General features: G+C 44.5%; 1 protein-coding gene across 3 annotated transcripts; it reads left to right on the top strand.

Moving 5' to 3' along the window:
* The first annotated feature begins 336 nt into the window (after positions 1-336).
* Positions 337-9,243, top strand: anp32e (acidic (leucine-rich) nuclear phosphoprotein 32 family, member E). 3 transcript variants are annotated; one of them, XM_020706971.3, is made up of 7 exons: positions 337-580; positions 3,220-3,369; positions 4,775-4,897; positions 4,982-5,144; positions 5,219-5,310; positions 6,498-6,537; positions 6,609-9,243. In XM_020706971.3, the coding sequence occupies exons 1-7, from the start codon at positions 527-529 to the stop codon at positions 6,689-6,691; spliced, it is 705 nt and encodes a 234-aa protein (XP_020562630.1). In that variant the 5' UTR covers positions 337-526; the 3' UTR covers positions 6,692-9,243. The 3 variants fall into 3 exon arrangements, with proteins under 3 accessions (XP_020562630.1, XP_078811573.1, XP_011479002.1); XM_078955447.1 differs by having other exon boundaries at positions 5,219-5,328; XM_011480700.4 differs by having other exon boundaries at positions 5,219-5,346.
* The last annotated feature ends 8,573 nt before the right edge of the window (positions 9,244-17,816 follow it).

Raw genomic sequence — 17,816 nt, 5'->3', positions numbered from 1 at the left:
TTAGTTGTTATATTTGCTCCTTAAGGCTTAAATACTTGTATCTTTAATTAGTGATAATCTCCTAGGTGGTAAGTTTCCAAACTGTTTCATAGTTTAAAAATATTATTTATTATTAGCGTTACCCCATCAGTATCCCACAATTTAATACTTTTGAATTAATCAAAATTAGACGGGTTTATTCCCCGTTTTTCTCCTTTAATTTCGCAAAATCGACAATCGTACTACAACTCCCAGGTGGCTACGCGGCCGTCTGTGGCTTTTGGGATATAGCAGTCTATTTACTGGATTAATACCGGATTAGTCATGACTGACAGGCCCTTCGTCCAATCAGCGTCGGCTTCGACGAACACTGCCAACCCCGTGCGGCTGGGGGCGGGGCTGTAGTGGAGAGGGCAGGGCGTGAGATATCATGGAGGATCAGTAGGCAAACTGTGGCCATCAGTGGAGGGTAACCATAGCCCCAACTCCGGGAGTTTTTGCAACTGGTCATCCTTTGAATCTTTGGTTTCACACCGTATATTTCAACATGGACATGAAAAAGAGGATCACACTAGAGCTGCGGAACCGAAGCCCAGCGGAGGTGAGCAACTTGCACTTTAATAACATGTTAATTATTGCCTGAAATAGTCCGTGAGGGGATGTGATTCTGGAGTCCCGACCGGCAGCTGCCCCCATTTAAAGGACACGGACGACCCTTACCGTAAAATAAAACTCCTTTATTCGCGCATTTAAACGACAAATATCGCCGTGCTGGCTGTCCTGACTCGCAGCGGCGGGATGTGTGGAGCTTCTGGCGGCTTGGCGCGTCCGCCCGTCCCCCTCCCGCTCTCCGGTGAAATCCCCGTCTCCCTCCGCGAGTCATACACCCCCTCCCAGTAAAATGCAGCGCTCCGCTTCTCGAGTTTTCGGCCACTGTTGTGGTCCATAACGGAAACATTGTCGCGGTGCAACGAGGCGAAGTTTAACTTTCGAAATAAATTTTAAAAATATAAATGTTAGAAAAAAGTCAGTGAACATGTCGACGGGCGTTACGAACCCGCTTCGGGGGTGAACCCCGGGCCGTTTGGACTTAGCCGTTCCTTGAAACCGGAGCGCGTCACCACCAACGGCTCGGCTGTCGGTCGTTGACTTGTCGTCCTTCGCGAGCGGACGTTTTAGGTCTCTGGCGGCTCAAACTAACGACGATTAAAGTGTGAAAGCGCGCCCTTTTCGCGGTCCTCCGTCACGCTGGGGGCTCATGTCGACCCCAAATTGACGTTTTTTTTTTTTTTGTTTTTAGAGGGGGCGCTTTTGTGTGCGAAGCGGCTCAATGGCGCACCGAGGTCGGTCACACACACACGCGCGCGCCGTGGCTGTAACGTGTTACCGATTTACCGTCGTGAAAAAGAGGATTAGCTGCGGCATCGACCGAGTTGTTGGCCGACGAGGGCGAAAATCTGCACTTCGTGACCGCCACAGCGGAGCCAAAGACACTCTGCTGCGCGCGGGGGGAGCTTAGCGGTCGCGTGCTCACTCTGTTTTCGATGTTGAGAGTCGTAGCGCAACAACATGGCGTTACCAACGAGCTTTAAAGTGACACATAAATTGTCGTCATTTTTCGGTGTGGACAGAATCGATTTTTACAACTTATTTCATTACCTAGCCCCTCTCCCCTCCCCTTTTTCTTATCCCAGCCACACACTGCCATGTGAGCGCTTCAAGGTGCCGTAAGAAAGCTCTGTAAATTCGTGTGTCAAGCTTGGCTTGTTCATTTTTATACAGCGCCGAGCGCGCGCGTGTTATATAACCCACTGGCTCGGTTAAATGATTCCCCCCCACCAAACTCAATTCACTTCGGGCGAATGAGGACGTCGCCGCCGTCATGTTTTATGAATTGGGGGAAGCCGGCAGATGGTGGACGTGGAGGAGCCTCCACCTCCTCCCGCAGCGGGCAGCGGCTCCTGGCTGCGTGCAGATTACAGGAGGGAGGGGGAGGGAGTGGGGGTAAGGCTTGAGCGCGCGCAGTGGAGATGGTGGAGCTGCAGGCTGATCTGATTCTCCACTGAAGCTCTCGCGCTTACATAAGCGGGGACAGCGAAGGGACGCCGGGAAATGAAAGCTGCCCCCCCCTGGATACCATGGCAACAAATCATCAGCTTTCCTTATTATCTCCTACCCTAGCGTTTACTTTTTTTGTTTGCATTTTCGTTTAGTTCCGTTGTATTCTCAATTTTGATGGTTTTAGGTGGAATTGTCCATTATTTGAATACAAGGCCCTTGAATGTAAATGATAAGTGTTTAAATAAAGGTTGAACAAAAAACAAACAGGATTTCTGCTATTTCCTCCCACTTTTTATTTTTTTCTACAGATATAGTTATTTTTATGTTCTAACGGCTTTGTTGTTAAAATAAACATACCAGAACATTTCTACATCCAGAGCAAGTTATTGCTATAGTAATAGTAATATTATTTACTATTGTTTTGAAGGTGTCTTAAAATTGATTACTTTTTTTAGTGTCTATTATAATTATTATTTTTTGTCTTAAGACTGAAATATTTATGTTATTTAATTTAAACGTTACTTCCCTGAGTGGTTTATTTGCACACTTTAACAGAGTTTACAATAATATTTTCTTAACATACGGTAGTTTCCTGCCATAATAGTTCTGAGAGGAGGTCACAAAAATAGGCAGAACATACAAACTCCTCATTTGGAGAACCTAGAGCTGGGATTTGAACCAGGAGCTTCTCACACCAGTGACCCACAATTAAGTTAGACAGTTTTTCATATTTTTTACTCCGTAGTTTAAATAAATAAACGAACTACAACTCCCTGGTGGCTTTGCCTGACCGTCTGTAGCTTTTAGGGTACATGTATGAAGTACAAATGTTTTTAAAAAGTATTATAAATAACTAAAAGCATAGAATAAAAAAATCTATATATATTTTAACACTTAATAAATTATTACACTAAATGCAATTTTTACACATTTAAATCCAATGTTTGTTTTGATATTGGAATTAATTTATTTGAAGTAATTGAGGCATAAAAAATATACATCTTTAAATGGATAACTCAAACTTGTGAATCATGACTCGACTGGAAAATATCTAGTTTTGGGTAAATCTAGTTAGAAAAATAAATCTAGGTAGAATCTAGTTAATTACTCGGGTGTTACTGTTGTTTAAAGCATTAGGATTCTTACCGCAGACTAATGGAGTCATTCTCGCTCTGTCAGATCGTGGAGCTGGTGTTGGACAACAGTCGCTCGGCTGACGGGGAGGTGGAGGGACTGACGGATGAGTTCACAGAGCTGGAGTTTCTCAGTATGGTCAATGTGGGTCTGAGCTCACTGACCAAGCTGCCCCCCCTGCCCAAACTGCGTAAGGTCAGTCGCCCTCGCCTGCCTGGAGCTGCGTGCTCAGCGGGAGGCTGACATCACGCCTGGGTTTGCTACGTACGCCACTGTGCTGCTGTTTGTCCTTCATCTGCAGTTTGCTGCATTTAAAGTTTAGTTGGATGATGTTACCTGTTATGTTGATGCATGGATGGATAATGTGCAGGTTTATGATAACATGATCCAAAGATTTGCTGTCTGTTGGGGAAAGAATTCAACAGCAGTTTATCATTGGGATGCTTTGATCTTTTCATTTATCTGCAGCTGTAGGACCCCTGTTGGTCCAGTGGGTGTCGCTGTTGTGCTTCTAATGAAACTGGATTAAGGTTTAAATACCCACTCCGATGAAAATTGTGTTTTTGGTTTTTCTAAACGTGTAATTGTGACATTCTTTCTTATGATGGAAGACGTATAAGAGGAAAATTAAGTTCAAAAATGCACTACTGATCATTTCTATATTCCAATTATTGTGAATCAGTAGCAGACGAAAAAACGTTGTTTAGGAAAAAGGGTATTTGTTACATAAAAGCAACCACAAGCTGCTCCAAGATCTCAACTGGCAAGGGAAGAGGGGCGGAGTTGCTCCACGCCTACGGTCCTGCCCACAACTTAGAGATGAATTTCTAATAAAATCCAGCCGCTCTGCAGAAACTAGGTCTTAGAAAACAACACTTTTTTCATCATTTTTTTGTTTTCTTCTGGGACATAGTTTCTGCTGGCCCTGGGACAGACTGGCGACCTGTCCAGGACGTCCCCTGCATTTGCCCACGAGTGGCCGGGATTGGCTCCGGCAGCCCCGTGACCCCGAAAGGGAATAAACGGGTTCCGAAGATGAAGGAATGAATAGTTTCTGCAGAGCGGCAGGAGTCCATTTGAAATTTGCCTCTGAGTTATGGGCCAGCATCACTGGTGTGGAATAAACCCTGCTCCCACTTCCCATCATTCCGCCCCTTTTTTTAACACTCTTTCCCGCTAGCTAACAGTCCCTCACACCCCCAACCTAACATTAAAGGTGAAATAAAAATGGTGAATATCTGGACTATCCAGCCGGACAGTTTGGATCCAGATTCCAGCTCAGTCAAGGAAAAGTAAGACGTTCATGGATTTATCTGCAGGTGGATGCATGGGAATGGAGCGGATCAGGGAGCTTGTTGTCGCTGATTGTAGCCTCTACGTCACTGCAACAAACTTTGTCGCGCTGCATTTTTATCGTCTGGTCCTCATTCACAACAATTTCAACAAGGAAATACTCAGAAATGCAATTTTGTGCTGAATTGTATTTATATGTGTCCTCCATCATCTAAAAACACAAGATTGTGTTTAAAAACACAATTTTCATCTGATGAGTTTGTGGAAACTCAGATTTCTGCAGCTTTTTTTTTTCTTTTTCCGTCAGTTGGAGCTGAGCGACAACAACCTATCGGGCTCTCTGGAGACTCTAGCAGAGAAGTGCCCCAACCTGACTTACCTCAACCTGAGCGGGAACAAGATCAAGGAGCTGAGTACCCTGGAGGCGCTGGTGACTCCCCTCGCATTTCCCCCCCTCCCCTTCGATTGAAATCGTGGCCGTATGTGGGTGCTAACATGTCGGTTCACGCTGCAGCAAAACCTGAAGAGTCTGCAGAGTCTGGACCTGTTCAACTGCGAGATCACGTCCCTGGAGGACTACAGGGAGAGCGTGTTCGAGCTGCTGCCTCAGGTCACCTACCTGGACGGCTTCGACCAGGAGGACAACGAGGCCCCGGACTCTGAGGCCGACGATGAGGGTGAGGCCCCAACGGGCGTTGGAGCCGCGTCCCTATGCGTCCGTCTTCCTGAACTGTCCCACCGTCATTTACAGACGATGAAGGCGAGGAGGGGGCGGGGCCGACTGGCGAGTACGACGACGAGGAGGATGAAGAGGACGATGAGGATGGATCAGAGGGAGGAGAGGTGGGGTTGAGCTTTCAGGTGAACCAGGGCAATCAGGTGGGCAACTCAGGCTCTAGCTGGCAGGTAGATCTGCAGCAGACCGCCATCCCATAGTGCACTGGTGCTCAGCCAGGCAGAGAACAGAGTCCAGAGCTGCAATCTGGCAGATTTCCTTCAATCTGTCTCTGATCAAGCAGCTAGAATAATCCTGCAGTGGATTGAGACAAAAAAAGGGGCTTTTAATTTGAAATACAGATCTGTTATCCATTGCAACCCCATAAAGTGCAGCATCGGTAGATCTGGATCAGGTTCTGCCGTCAAAGACTGGAAGCAGTTCTAGTCTCCGTTTCTCACTGCGTTCAGTTCTCTGGCTGGTCTGATGGAGTCTCAGGTGTGTTTTTGAAAAAGGTTTGGCGCCGTCACGGCCGTCTCTGACGCACAAATGTCCAACAGGAAACGCTTTGTGTACAAAACCACAACTTCCTGTAAAACATCTGTAAAATGTTTAAATTCTTAACTAATCGTTTTAAACTTTGTGTTTGGAATATTTTGTAGATCTTGTTATCTGTAATGATTTAACTCTAAAATTCTGTTGGAAAAAAAACTTGTTTTCTGATTTTTAGGGCTTCGATCAGATCAGATTACCAAACTGGATAATTGATTCTGCAGGACAGCTAATTTGTCAGATTGAAAACAAAAGTGCAGCTCAGAGAAACGCTAAAAGCAGCTAAATTTGAGAACTAGGGATGAAGAAGACGCTGAAAAGGTTCCCCTCTGCTGCGCTTTCGACTCTCAAATCTGAAATTTGTTCATCCCAACCAAATCTCCTCTTATCTGAAATATTTCTTATGTAAAAATCCAATGAATTGATTCTAATTTCTCAATCTGTCAAAATTGTGAAGGCTAGAAAAGGGATGCAAGGGTTTCTGGGTAATAAAAGACAGGAAATATGTCAAAGAGCGGCAGGCAAGTTCCAAAACAAAATGTCCAAAAAGTCGTGTGTGCGTCAGATCGTCCTCCGTCGTGAGCGCAGACGGCTAACGGGCCGTCAGAGTCGGCCTGATGGGCGCCGGCCTGTCACCGTGACGTAGCCATGAAAAGCTGTAGAGCTTCATTCCTGTTTGGACCCCAAACATCTGCACGTTCTTCGAGGAGTCTGCCTCAGCCAGAGGGAAACTGATCGTTGTCTCGTGTCTGCTTCCCCCCAGGAGGAGTACAACGAGGAGGATGACGATGCCGAGGAAGAAGGTTAGGCTCCGTGTCTGTGTCCCGCCGCTTAAATGTGGTTCAGGCTGTGATTGGTCGGATCTCCTCTGCAGACGATCAGGCTGGCGCTCCGGGACAGAAGAGGAAGAGGGAGGTGGAGGACGAAGGCGAGGAGGACGACGACGAAGAAGACTAGTCCCCCCCCCGGTCTCTGCCATCCGTGTGTTGTCCTGTGCCGTCTTTGTCCGTCTCAGTCCCCCTTCGGACCCCAAACCTCCACCCGACAGCCGCCACCGCGGCGCTGCGTCCCGCTGTAGTCGGTCTTCTGTTTGAAATAGAATCACTCGTTTATTTTTAGATAATATATAAGATTTACAGAGAAAAGATTTTATCTGAACTTGAAACCTGTTGGATCCAGCCGAAGAATCCACGCTCTTTTTCCCTTTAAGCTCGATGCAGGATCCCGTTTTCTGTCCGTCCAGTGAGTCTCCGCCCTCCGACCTCCTCCGCCGCTCCTTCACGCCTGTCGCTGGACGGCAGAAGTTTGCGTCGTCCTCCGGCTGCCGCAGACCTCCAAGCGCAGAAAACCTTCCACCAAAGAGTGAGTTCCCTCCACGACTCTTCTCCTCACCTTCCTGAAGGGGTTCCCTCCAAATGTCGCTGGCCCAGAAAGGGGTCGCAGCTCTGCAGAGCCTGTCGGAATCGTCGGTCAGATCCGGTTTGAACGTCACGTCTGCAGGAACCTCCTCTGCTGTAGACCAGTGGTTTCCATCCTCTGTGCTGCGGACCGGAACCGGCCTGTGGGACAGTCGGTACCGGGTCGCTTAATTTCTAATCTGATTCTGAAGGAAGTTTTATTTTGAAAAACTACTGGATTCCTGTTATATGATGTTGCTCGTGTCGAAAATCTGCTACATTCTTATAGTTGAAGCCCCCAAGTTAACGCACACAAAAAAAAAAAAAAAAATTTGGAAAGTTTCTTCACACAGAAAAGACTTCAAGATAAAAGAAGGCTGCATTTAACTGTTTAAAGCAACTGCAAATATTCTACTGAGGATGGGAAAAAAAAAAACTTATCCTCAGAAGTGAAGGGAAACGTTAAACTGGTCTGTTGCAGTTGACTCCCCCGATACAAACCGCAGGTTCCAGATCAGCAGACAGAAATCAGAGTAAAAGCCTCAAAAAGAAACATCCAAGTCTGCAACTTCCTCTTGTTTTATTTTGAAAGTCTGTTGCACGTTAGAGCAGGAAGAAGCAGCAGGAGCTTCAGGGTCACCGCTCCTTCCTTTGCAACGTTGACCTCCGAACAGGACGAAACGCGACCAGAGAAACCATGGCAACCGTATCCCCCTCCCTCCCCCCAGCATCATGACATCACAAGTCAGGGAAATCATGATTTTCAGTGGAAGATTGTTTGGACTTGGGCTGCACCCGTTTCCCGCTCAAAACACGCGGACCGTAAGCATCTCAGGTCCACCAAGGAAATCCTCATGGTGACGTTGTTCCAGCGTGTGTGTGTGTGTGTGACGTAGCGTAGGGCTTTTATTTGTGGTTTTTTTGGGAACAGGTCCTCTTTCTTCTTTGTTTTTTGTGGAGTTTCTTCTTTTTGTTTATTTTTAATTAATTTGTTTACCGATTAGCAGCCGTTGAATTTGATTATCTTTTTGTTTTGTAGTAAAGTTGATGAGTGTCTCCCTGTTTTCACCGTCATCCCGGCCAAAACCTTTTGCTTCTTTTGCCGTCCCGCTGTTCAGTCCAATGTAAAGCTAATTAACTTTTGCAATAATCAGGCTTTTCTTTTTGTTTCTTGGCTTTGAACAAAGTCATTTTTTACTAAAAATTTTCGAAATTCGGTAAATAAAAAAAGTTTCAAACCTGTTTTACTATCAAAATATTCCAGGATTTTGCAGATCAGAAAAAAACATTTTGGATTATTTTACTCGCCTGAGCTCCTGTGTGTCAGTAATATTTTACACTCAGCTGTCCATAAAGATCAAATAGATGAACGTTATTTGTGTTCAGCACAATTCTCCTTCATTTCTGTGCTTCTTACCCCCCTTATCCACATAAGTAGAGGGAGGAAACACGTTTATCCTGTTTTTTCCTCCTACCTTTAAACGCAGCACACCCGTTTAGTACAGGTGTTGACTCCAGAGTCAAAGCTCTGCAGATCTCTCTCTTGCGAGCGCTTTTATTTAACTGCTGTAATTTTCTGCACCCTTACAAAATTTAGAAAATGTTTTTTTTATAGCTAGGTTTTAAAAGCCACTGGACTTTCACATCTGCAGCGGCGCTTCCAGCCTAAACAGTTCAGGTCTGCGGCGGTAAAACGCGTCAAATCAGGATTTCCAGTGTAAACTCGGCTGATCCTGGATTCCTGAAACATTTCTTTAAAAACCGCCTTCAGGTTTTCCTGATTTCTTTAAAGAAAACATCTGGAAATAAACCCCAATTCCAGCACAGGACTGTTATAAATACAGGCGCCGTTTTCAAAAAGTTCCAGGTCAGCCGAGGTCAGGGGTCGCTTCATTATCAAGGCAATATTGTAAATAGACTCCCAGCTGAGCTTCAGGTGGTTTTTAATTTAAGTTTTCCTTCAGACAAGCGAGGTGAAAGTCGACACGGCCTCCAACGCCAGATCCGTGCTCCCCTCATTGTTCCCAACTCCCCCCAAAAGATGTGTTTGACTTTTTGTGGTGTAACTAAAACATGTTTAAGAGGTTTTTAATAAAAACATATTTAAAAGTTTGTCCTTGAATGTGTGGCATAAAAAAAATACCACAAGTGGAATAAAACCTGCAAACATCCCATTTTATCCAAATATACATTTGATCAAACCAAAATAAACTGAACACAACCTTTCCATAATTCCAGTAGTTTGGTGGTGTGACAGCAGGTTTGTTAGAAGTTAATTATGAAAAAATCCTAAACATAATAAGTTTTTGTTCTCTCTGTATACTGAGAGAGAGTGAGGTGGAAAAGGATGATTCGCTGTGGCGACCCCTGATGGGAAAAGCCGAAAGAGAAAGAAGATCTCTCTGTGTACTGAGTTTTTTTTAATGAAGGATGAATTAAGGGCACTAGAAAACCAACATCAAAGCCTTTTACATTCCTTTTCAATGGTGGGGTTGTTGAGAGTCCATTTTTATTTTCAGTGGCCACGAATGAAAGATGCCGTTCAACCTTTTTTCCCGCTGAACATTGCTTAACCTGCTCGGCACGTTTAATTCTATTGTCCGACCGGGACTTGAATCAGCAACCCTTCACCCTGAAGTCGATTAAATCTATAAAGAGAAAAACAAATTCAAATTGAAATTTTTTTGTTTAAATTTTTATACAAAGACCCAGGACACGCTGGAGAGACTGTCTCTTAGCTGGCCTGGGAACGCCTCGGGGTCCCCCCAGAGGAGCTGGAGGAAGTGGCCGGGGTGAGGGAAGTCTGGACATCTCTGCTTAGACTGCTGCCCCCCGTGACCCGGTCCCGGATAACTGGAAGAAGATGGATGGAACAAAAAATAAATAAAAATACATTTGTGTGCTCCTGCAATAAGATGCAGAAACCAGAGTTTCCCTGAAGGCAACACGTTCTTGCAGCTCCTAAAACAAACTCATGAAAACTTAAAGTTCTTTTGATCCATTTTCAAAGCGTTCCCATTTTTTAAAAGTACAATTATGTCATTTTCAGCCAAAATCTTAACAGCCTGTGATGTTTTCTAGGACATATGTCTGGAGAGCGTCAGTAGTTTATTAGAAATTCACTTCTAAACTGTGGGTGGGACTGTCAGCACGGAGCGACACCACCCCCTCTTCCCATCTCCCATCTGTTTACACTCTCTACTGCTAGCTTACAGCCCCTCTCACCTCCAACCTAACATTAGCCGTGCCACAAAAAAAATGATGAGCAATATTGAAGGATGAACAATTTCAGTAAAGAAATACTCAGAAATGCAAATTTAAGCTTTTTTTAATTTATTTTATGTCCTCCAAGGCATAAATTAAACTGGATAATGTTAAAAAAAAAAAGAAAAAGATCAAAAACACTATTTTCCCCTCAAAGTTATTAAATAGTTTAGAAAACATTTAAGAAAAGCATTTATTTGCAACCAAACATTCACGATTGCAGCCAACCCGTCCAGGGTGAACCCCGCCTTTGGCCAACAGTCGCCACAACGGGCTCCAGTGACCCTGTGACCCCGCAAGGAATTCAGCAGGTTAAGAAGATGGATTAAAATGTGCATCATGTGGTCCTTAAAAACAAGAACTAACAATTAATTTACAACTACTAGAAGGTGCATCCATCAATAGAATCCAATTTTACAGTAAAAAAAAAAATGTTTTTGTGACTTTTTTCCAAAATTCTAGAGGAGTTACTGATTTAGATTCTGAGCCACCCCTCCAGGGGGCGCTACTGTCCTCATCCTGAGGCCTCTCTGACTTCCTCCACACACCTAAAGCAGAGCCGCTTTGGTTTCATTGATATAATTCCTCAAAATCTTCTCTAAAATAACTTTTTTGTGGTTTCTCTGTTTTTTTCTTGGACGAGGGAAATCTGCTCCTGTAGTAAAAACTCAGAAGCAACATCATCCGCAGACAGAAACCAGCCGCTTCTCACTGATAAAAACGGAAACGAGGGGATAAGAATGCGATGACCTTTGACATCTCCCCCCTTCTCCTTGTCCCCCTCTGAATCTAAGCAGATCAAACAGCTGAATTGTTCTTTAATGGCGGCGACAGCTGTGGCCGCACGCACACATTAACACACATGTCCCCCTGCCTCCCAGAGGCCCCCCTGGGAGCATCCTGTCTGATCGCCTCCCACGAGGGAGCGCTTCAGACCGCTCATTACTCATGCAGCTCTCTGCCACAGGCTGCAGCTGCTGGAAGGCCCCGCTAAAGGTCAGCTGACACCACAGCATTTTCCATGGAGGTCTGGACATGACGCCTCTGCTGCTGCTGCTGCTGCCGCCTCGTCATCATGGGCAGATCGCAAGGTCAGAAATTACAGCTGCAATCGATCAGTCAATCGATCAGGGAGCTGGTGGAGTTCTGGCCCGTTGGTTACATCAGAAAAGCCAGGAGGAGGTCAGGGATTCATCCGGATGCTCCTGCAGGAAAAATGACTCACCAAGTTCATTTTTGGTTCTTTTTTTATTCAGTCCCTGGGTGGACTTTCAGCTCAATAACAAAGATTGTAAATATTATCATTCTTCTCCATTACATACATTATTTTGCCGTTTGTAGTTTGTGATGTCTATTCTAGAATTTGCTCCAATAAATAACCTTAAAAAAGTAATTTTTGCTGGTTCTCTGTGTTTTTAGTACAACCCCAGCTTCTTTTTATTTATTTATTCTTTCATTTGAATCCACTACAACTCCACAATAAACCTGAAACTGTGCAAAAAACTCAAATCACAAAAGGATATTCTGTCATTTACTGAGATCAAACCGTTTTTATGTTTTATAACAAAGATAAAAGCGTATAGGCAACATTTAAATGTATAAACCCCCCAAAAAACAAGATAAAACAATAAAATAAAAACTCTCCCCTAAACTATTTACAATCCCAAAGCATGGGTGCGTGCGCACGATGATTCCTTCCTGTCGATCTCACACAGTAAAATGTGAAGCTCCGCCCACATTGAGGATCTTTTCTTTTCTGATTGGTTTACTGTTCAGAGGTGGGACCCACCATCCTTTCCAGTTACGGCAAGTTTACCCAAAACTCCAAAAAATTCCGAGGCTATAAATAGTTTTACAGCTTCAGGTGAAAATGTTCCACATAAATCAAAGTTTTGGAGTTCGGTCTATGAAGACATGCAAAACAGAGTTAAAGTGTCAGGAACTGGTGCTGTAGGACCCCGTATGCAGGAGACCAGGGTTGGTGTCAATTCAGTTTTAGTTATATAGCCCAATATTACAACACAGTTGTCTCAACGGCTTCACTAATTGTACAAAATGTAGAATCAGTTATAAAATACAATAGCTGACTGCTAAACTAAACTGTGCATCCCTGCACTCAGAACCAACAAAAACAGTAAAAACAGCTTAAGAACCCAAACGAAACCACCGAAACCCGGCACAAAGACTCTGTTTACTGCAAACAGAATTTGTTTTTTTGGGATCAAACTTCTGGCCAGTTGTCTGCATGAAAAAATGAAAACATGCCCAAACAAAACCTTCACATCTGCAGTTTTATCCACAATAAAAACCTCTGAGCTGGACTATTTTGTGACTTTGGAAGAGCGGCAAACGAGAGTGAAAGGATCAAAAATACGTTTCATTACTGTAGCGCACACACACAGACACACGTACCATTTTATGTGGCCCACGAGAGCATAAATGTTTTTAATTTCTAAAAATTGATGCATTTATTCATATATAGGGGGAATTGGATCTAGCAACCATACATTAGAACTTACACACTGTCCATATAAGCAAACCTGACAGAATCAAATTTAAAGGATTTGTTAGAGTAACAAACATATTTTTCACACAACTGTAATTGTCACTTTAAAAAGTTTTAATAAATAAATGTTACTTAACATTAAGGATTAGTTATGTTTATTTTTCATTACATTTAGTTACATGTTGAAGTTCTATCTGGCCCTTTGAGGACAGCCGCTATGCTGATGTGGCCCTCAGTGAAAATGAGCTTGACTGCTCTAGCAGGTCATTTGAGGGGCTCAGGATTAAAGCAAAAATATCACTTTTGCAAAGCTTAAAGAAGCTCATATTGATTTCTTAATCTTAGCCATGACACTACAGTCTTAGCTTGAATAGAATAGCATCAATGGCATAGAAACAGAATATAGTGGAGTAGAATAGAATAAACTAGCATAGCACAGGATAGAATAGAATTGAATAGAGTAGAATGGAATATGTCGGGCCCCGCCTTTGCCAAATAGGGGGGTCCGGTTAAATTGCTACACCCAAAAGATTCAGGACCAGGGGAAGAGCGCCACACAGAAAACCCAAGGAACAATTGTTTTTTAAACTGCAATAATTTAATCCAATAAAAACATGCAGCCACAACACGACAAAGCCCAAACGGTTAAAACCTAAATAACTAAGACCAAATGTTTAAAAAGGTAGTAAAAACAGTAAAAAACTTTAAAGAGGGACCTCATAAAAACATTGTTAAAATAGTTAAAAGAAATAGTCCATGAAGCACCAGGGAGACAGGTCCTGCAGTCAGCCACAGTCTTGTCCTTGTCCACCCTCGCAGGCGTGGTGGGGTGTTCCTCCAAACATCTACCTGCAGAGTGAAGATAGATCCTGCGAGTATCTCAGCTGTGTGGGGTAAACAGGCCTGGCTATATGCAGGGTGAGAGTGCCACTGGAAGGGTAGAGGATACTCACACACCGGCAGGGCTCCTCACCCTGCCTATGAGTGTATGTCGCGCTGTGGCACTCCTGTCCTGGAGAAGACTCCTACACCGACTGCAGCTCCAGCCACACAGTTTGCTCCAGTGCTGTGTCCTTCAACAGCTACCAGCTGCTCTCTCTCCTTTCTCCTGCTGCCAGTGCAGCTTTATGGGTGGGGCCATCAGCTTACTGATTGGACACACCTGGGTGTCCAATCTGGGACTCAGTCTTCATGGGGGTGAAACAACACAAAACACAAAAACCAACTTCAACACAAAAGCATGCAAAAAATGACAGGAAAAGGTTTCACCACACAACAAATACAATAGAATAGTATAACATAACATAGCACAGCATGTCATGGCATAGCTTAGGATAGAATAGAATTTATTGTCATTATGACATGTTACATGCACAAGGAAAATTCCAGAAAGTGTCATTTCTGTCGTGTTACAGAAAATTAGGCAACACAACACAATTTTATAATTAAATTTAAGTAAAACAACACAATAAGACTACCCTCACACTAGTCACAGCTAGTCCAACCATTGCACATCTTCCACTTCAGCAGCCCTGTGTGTGTGTGTGTGTGTGTGTGGGGGGGGGGGGTGATGGTGCTGGGATAGAAACAGTTTTCTAGCCTGCTTGTTCGGGTTGTGATTACTCTGTCCCGCCGTCATGAAGGTGCAAGCAGAGGGTTTCCTGGGTGTGATGTGTCCCTGCGGACGTGTTGACCCCTCTTGCAGCCGTGGCAGTTGTGTCGTTCAAGTAGAGAGAGGGGGGAAGAGGACAGCCAAAGGTTTTCTGGTCCGAGTCTATGACCCTTTGGAGGACTTTCTTCTGTGCAGGACGGTAAAAGGACAGGTGTCTTTCTTGAGGGGGGTGTCTGCTGGGCCTCTTTCAGCAGCTTAGAGATGCTCCGAGTCAGGCTTTCCTCAATCTGGACTCCTTGGAAACTTGAGTCTGCAACCCTCTCCACTCTATCCCCGCTAATGGACAGCGGAGATTTGACCGTTTTCTTCCTCCTGGCTTAGCAACATCTGGCTGACGTGTCTGAACCAGCATGTGTACTTCCTTCATTAAACCCTCAAGAGGCTGAACATGTCATGGAAAAGTGCAAGTGAGGCTTTTATGGGACGTCCAAAGAGTTGTATCGGCCTTTTGGAAATGAAAATCTGCATTTTCTCACGATGGATATTAGTAGTTGTAAACTACATTTTTAAAAAAATCCACAACTGATGTTTTTGCCTTTTTTTAATACATGGAAGTGAGTTTTGTTTGAGCATGGCTGTGCGTGTGTGATAACGAGCCGTGTATTTAAGCTCCTCTGAAATATTTAAAGTCTTTGACCAAAAAGCCTTTTGGTGGTCATGTTATTTTTATGACGTGCAAAAGAGGACAAACGCGTGTTATCCCTCTCCTCTGGAGTCCCGCTCTCTCCTCTCGATTATTATTTGCTTTTCCTGTGCGCCTTCTTCAGTCGTGGTAAATTCAATCATCACCAGGATGAAGGTTAACGTCCAGGATGTGTGTAAGTCAAAGGATTGTGTGTGTGTGAGCGCGGATAACAAACGGTAAGTATTTTTAGTTCTGTTGCTACCAGAGCTGCAGGAGGACAAACTGTAGCCGAACCTCCTCTTCTCCTCCTGCTCCTCCTCCCCCTGATGATGTCAGCCTGGGAGTGCGGGGCCTCCAGGGCCCACAGCGTCATGGGATCGCCGGGGTGCTGGGATCAGGTGATGCTCCCCGATCCCGGACCCCTGGGGGTCACGCGCTGGCGTTTCTGCCTGTCAGCTGACCGGTCAAGCTCTTTAAGCAGCTCCTTCTCGGGGAACGTCTTTGTTTTCTGGTTTTTCAAAGGTGCTGCTCTGCAGAACGAGGTAACCCCCCCCCTCAAAGGATAGCCTTCCCCTCCTCACAGCAGGCCGGCATCACCGCCTCAGGCGTCGTGGTCAGCGTGGAACCTGTTGGAGGCGGAAACAGGAAGGAGGCGTGCAAAACGAGTGGACACAACCCCAAAAAGAGGAAAAAAAGGAAGAAGGAAGTGGGGTTTAAAGCAATAAATGAGGTCGAGGCTTTGAACAGACGCTGCAGGGCTCTGAGTCACGCCGCTCCCATCCCCCCACCTCGCTCCGTAATCCGTCCTGCTTTAACTGAGAACACACTGTAACACTGACCTGGTACACCGGGCCTCCCAGCTTATGTTCGCCGGGGTTAATAAAACATGCAATAACCCCCCCCAACACACCCCACCACATCAGACAGCAAGTGAACAACGATGACACACAAAAAGAGAGAATCTGGGTGAATAATTGACAGGATTGTGATGGCGGCGTGAAGAAACCCTGTAGAAAACGCTCATTTACATGGCGTGACATCCGGGAAGATCTTTTGTGATGTTATTTTATCATAACGAGGGAAAATCAATTAGCAATACCTGGATGTCTGTCAATTTCCTGTTTATTAGACCCTGAAGAACCCACAGGGTCAAATTTGCCTTTCTAATTCATTTTTTTAAACCTTTTTAATCTTTATTTTGAAAAAACAATGACAAAAATTCCAAATTTAGATTCAGACTTCATCCCAGAATTTCCCAAATTTTAAATATTAACGTTTAAAATGTTGACTTTATTCTTAGAATTCCCTCCCCAAAAAAAAAAACAAAGAAAGAAAGAAAAAACACCAAACATTTAACCTTTATCCTTACATTTCTGTTTGGTTACAATGAAACCTGCCCTTTCTATCAGGTACACCTTGTTGGTATCGGGTTGGACCCCCTCTTTCCTTCAGAACTGCCTTAATTCTTGGTGGCATCGATTCAATACTGTAAACATTCCTCAGAGAGTTTGGTCCATAATGACATGACAGCATCACACAGTTGCTGCAGATTTGTCTGCTGTAAATCCATGATGCCGATCTCCCGTTCCACCACATCCCTAAGGTGATCTACTGGGTTGAGATCTGGTGACTGTGGAGGCCATTTGAGTCCGATGAACTCATCGTCATGTTCTAGAAACCAGTCTGAGATGATTCCAGCTTGATGACATGGCGACTTATCATGCTGGAAGTAGTTATCAGAAGATGGTACACTGTGGTCAGAAAGGGATGGATATGGTCAGCAACAATACTCAGGTGGGCTGTGGCGTTGGAACCATGCTCAACTGGTACCAAGGGGGCCAACGTGTGCTAAGAAAATATCCCCCACACCATGACACCACCACCTCCACCACCCTGTACCATTCATACAAGGCAGGATAGATCCATGCTTTTATGTTATCGATGCCAAATTCAACCCGACCATCTGAATGTAGCAGCAGAATGGAGACTCAGACAACGTTTTTCCATCTTCTATGGTCCAGTTTTGGTGAGTCTGTGGGAATTGTAGCCTCAGTTTCCTGTTCTTAGCTTACAGGAGTGGCCCCCAGTGTGGTCTTCTGCTGCCGTAGTCCATCTGCCTCCAGGTTGGACGTGTTGTGCGTTCAGAGATGTTCTTCTGCAGACCTCGGTTGTAACCAGTGGTTCTTTGAGTTCCTGTTGCCTTTCTATCAGCTGAACCAGTCCGGTCATTCTCCTCTGACCTCTGACCTCAACAAGGCATTTCTGCCCACAGAACTGCCGCTACTTGGATATTTTCTCTTTTTCTGATCATTTTTTTTAATTCTAGAGATGGTTGTGGGTGAAAATCCAAGTAGATCAGCAGTTTCTGAAATACTCAGACCAGCCCGTCTGCCACCAACAACCAATGTCCCTTAAATCCTCTTTCTTCTCCATTCTGATGCTCGGTTTGAACTGCAGCAGTCTATGTCTACATGCCTTTATGCAGTTACTGCAGTGTGATTGGCTGATTAAATGTGCCTAATGGAAATGCAACGGACGAAAGTAAAATCTAAGTAACTGCAGAAAGAGAAGACATCTTTGCAGCTTCATGTTACTCGTCAGCCTACCCTAAAATCACC

Source organism: Oryzias latipes, chromosome 11, assembly GCF_053564925.1.
Source record: "Oryzias latipes strain Hd-rR chromosome 11, Olatipes_Hd-rR_3.1".
Classification (NCBI taxonomy): Eukaryota; Metazoa; Chordata; class Actinopteri; order Beloniformes; family Adrianichthyidae; genus Oryzias; species Oryzias latipes.
The sequence above is the reverse complement of the archived record's forward strand: the minus strand, read 5'-3'. Positions and strand labels throughout refer to the sequence as shown.

Coding starts and splice junctions, on each gene's coding strand:
- anp32e (XM_011480700.4), top strand. CDS start 527: ATGGACATGAAAAAGAGGATCACACTAGAGCTGCGGAACCGAAGCCCA. Junction 4,898..4,981: donor TGAGTACCCTGGAGGCGCTG/GTGACTCCCCTC, acceptor TTCACGCTGCAG/CAAAACCTGAAGAGTCTGCA. Junction 6,538..6,608: donor TGACGATGCCGAGGAAGAAG/GTTAGGCTCCGT, acceptor TCTCCTCTGCAG/ACGATCAGGCTGGCGCTCCG.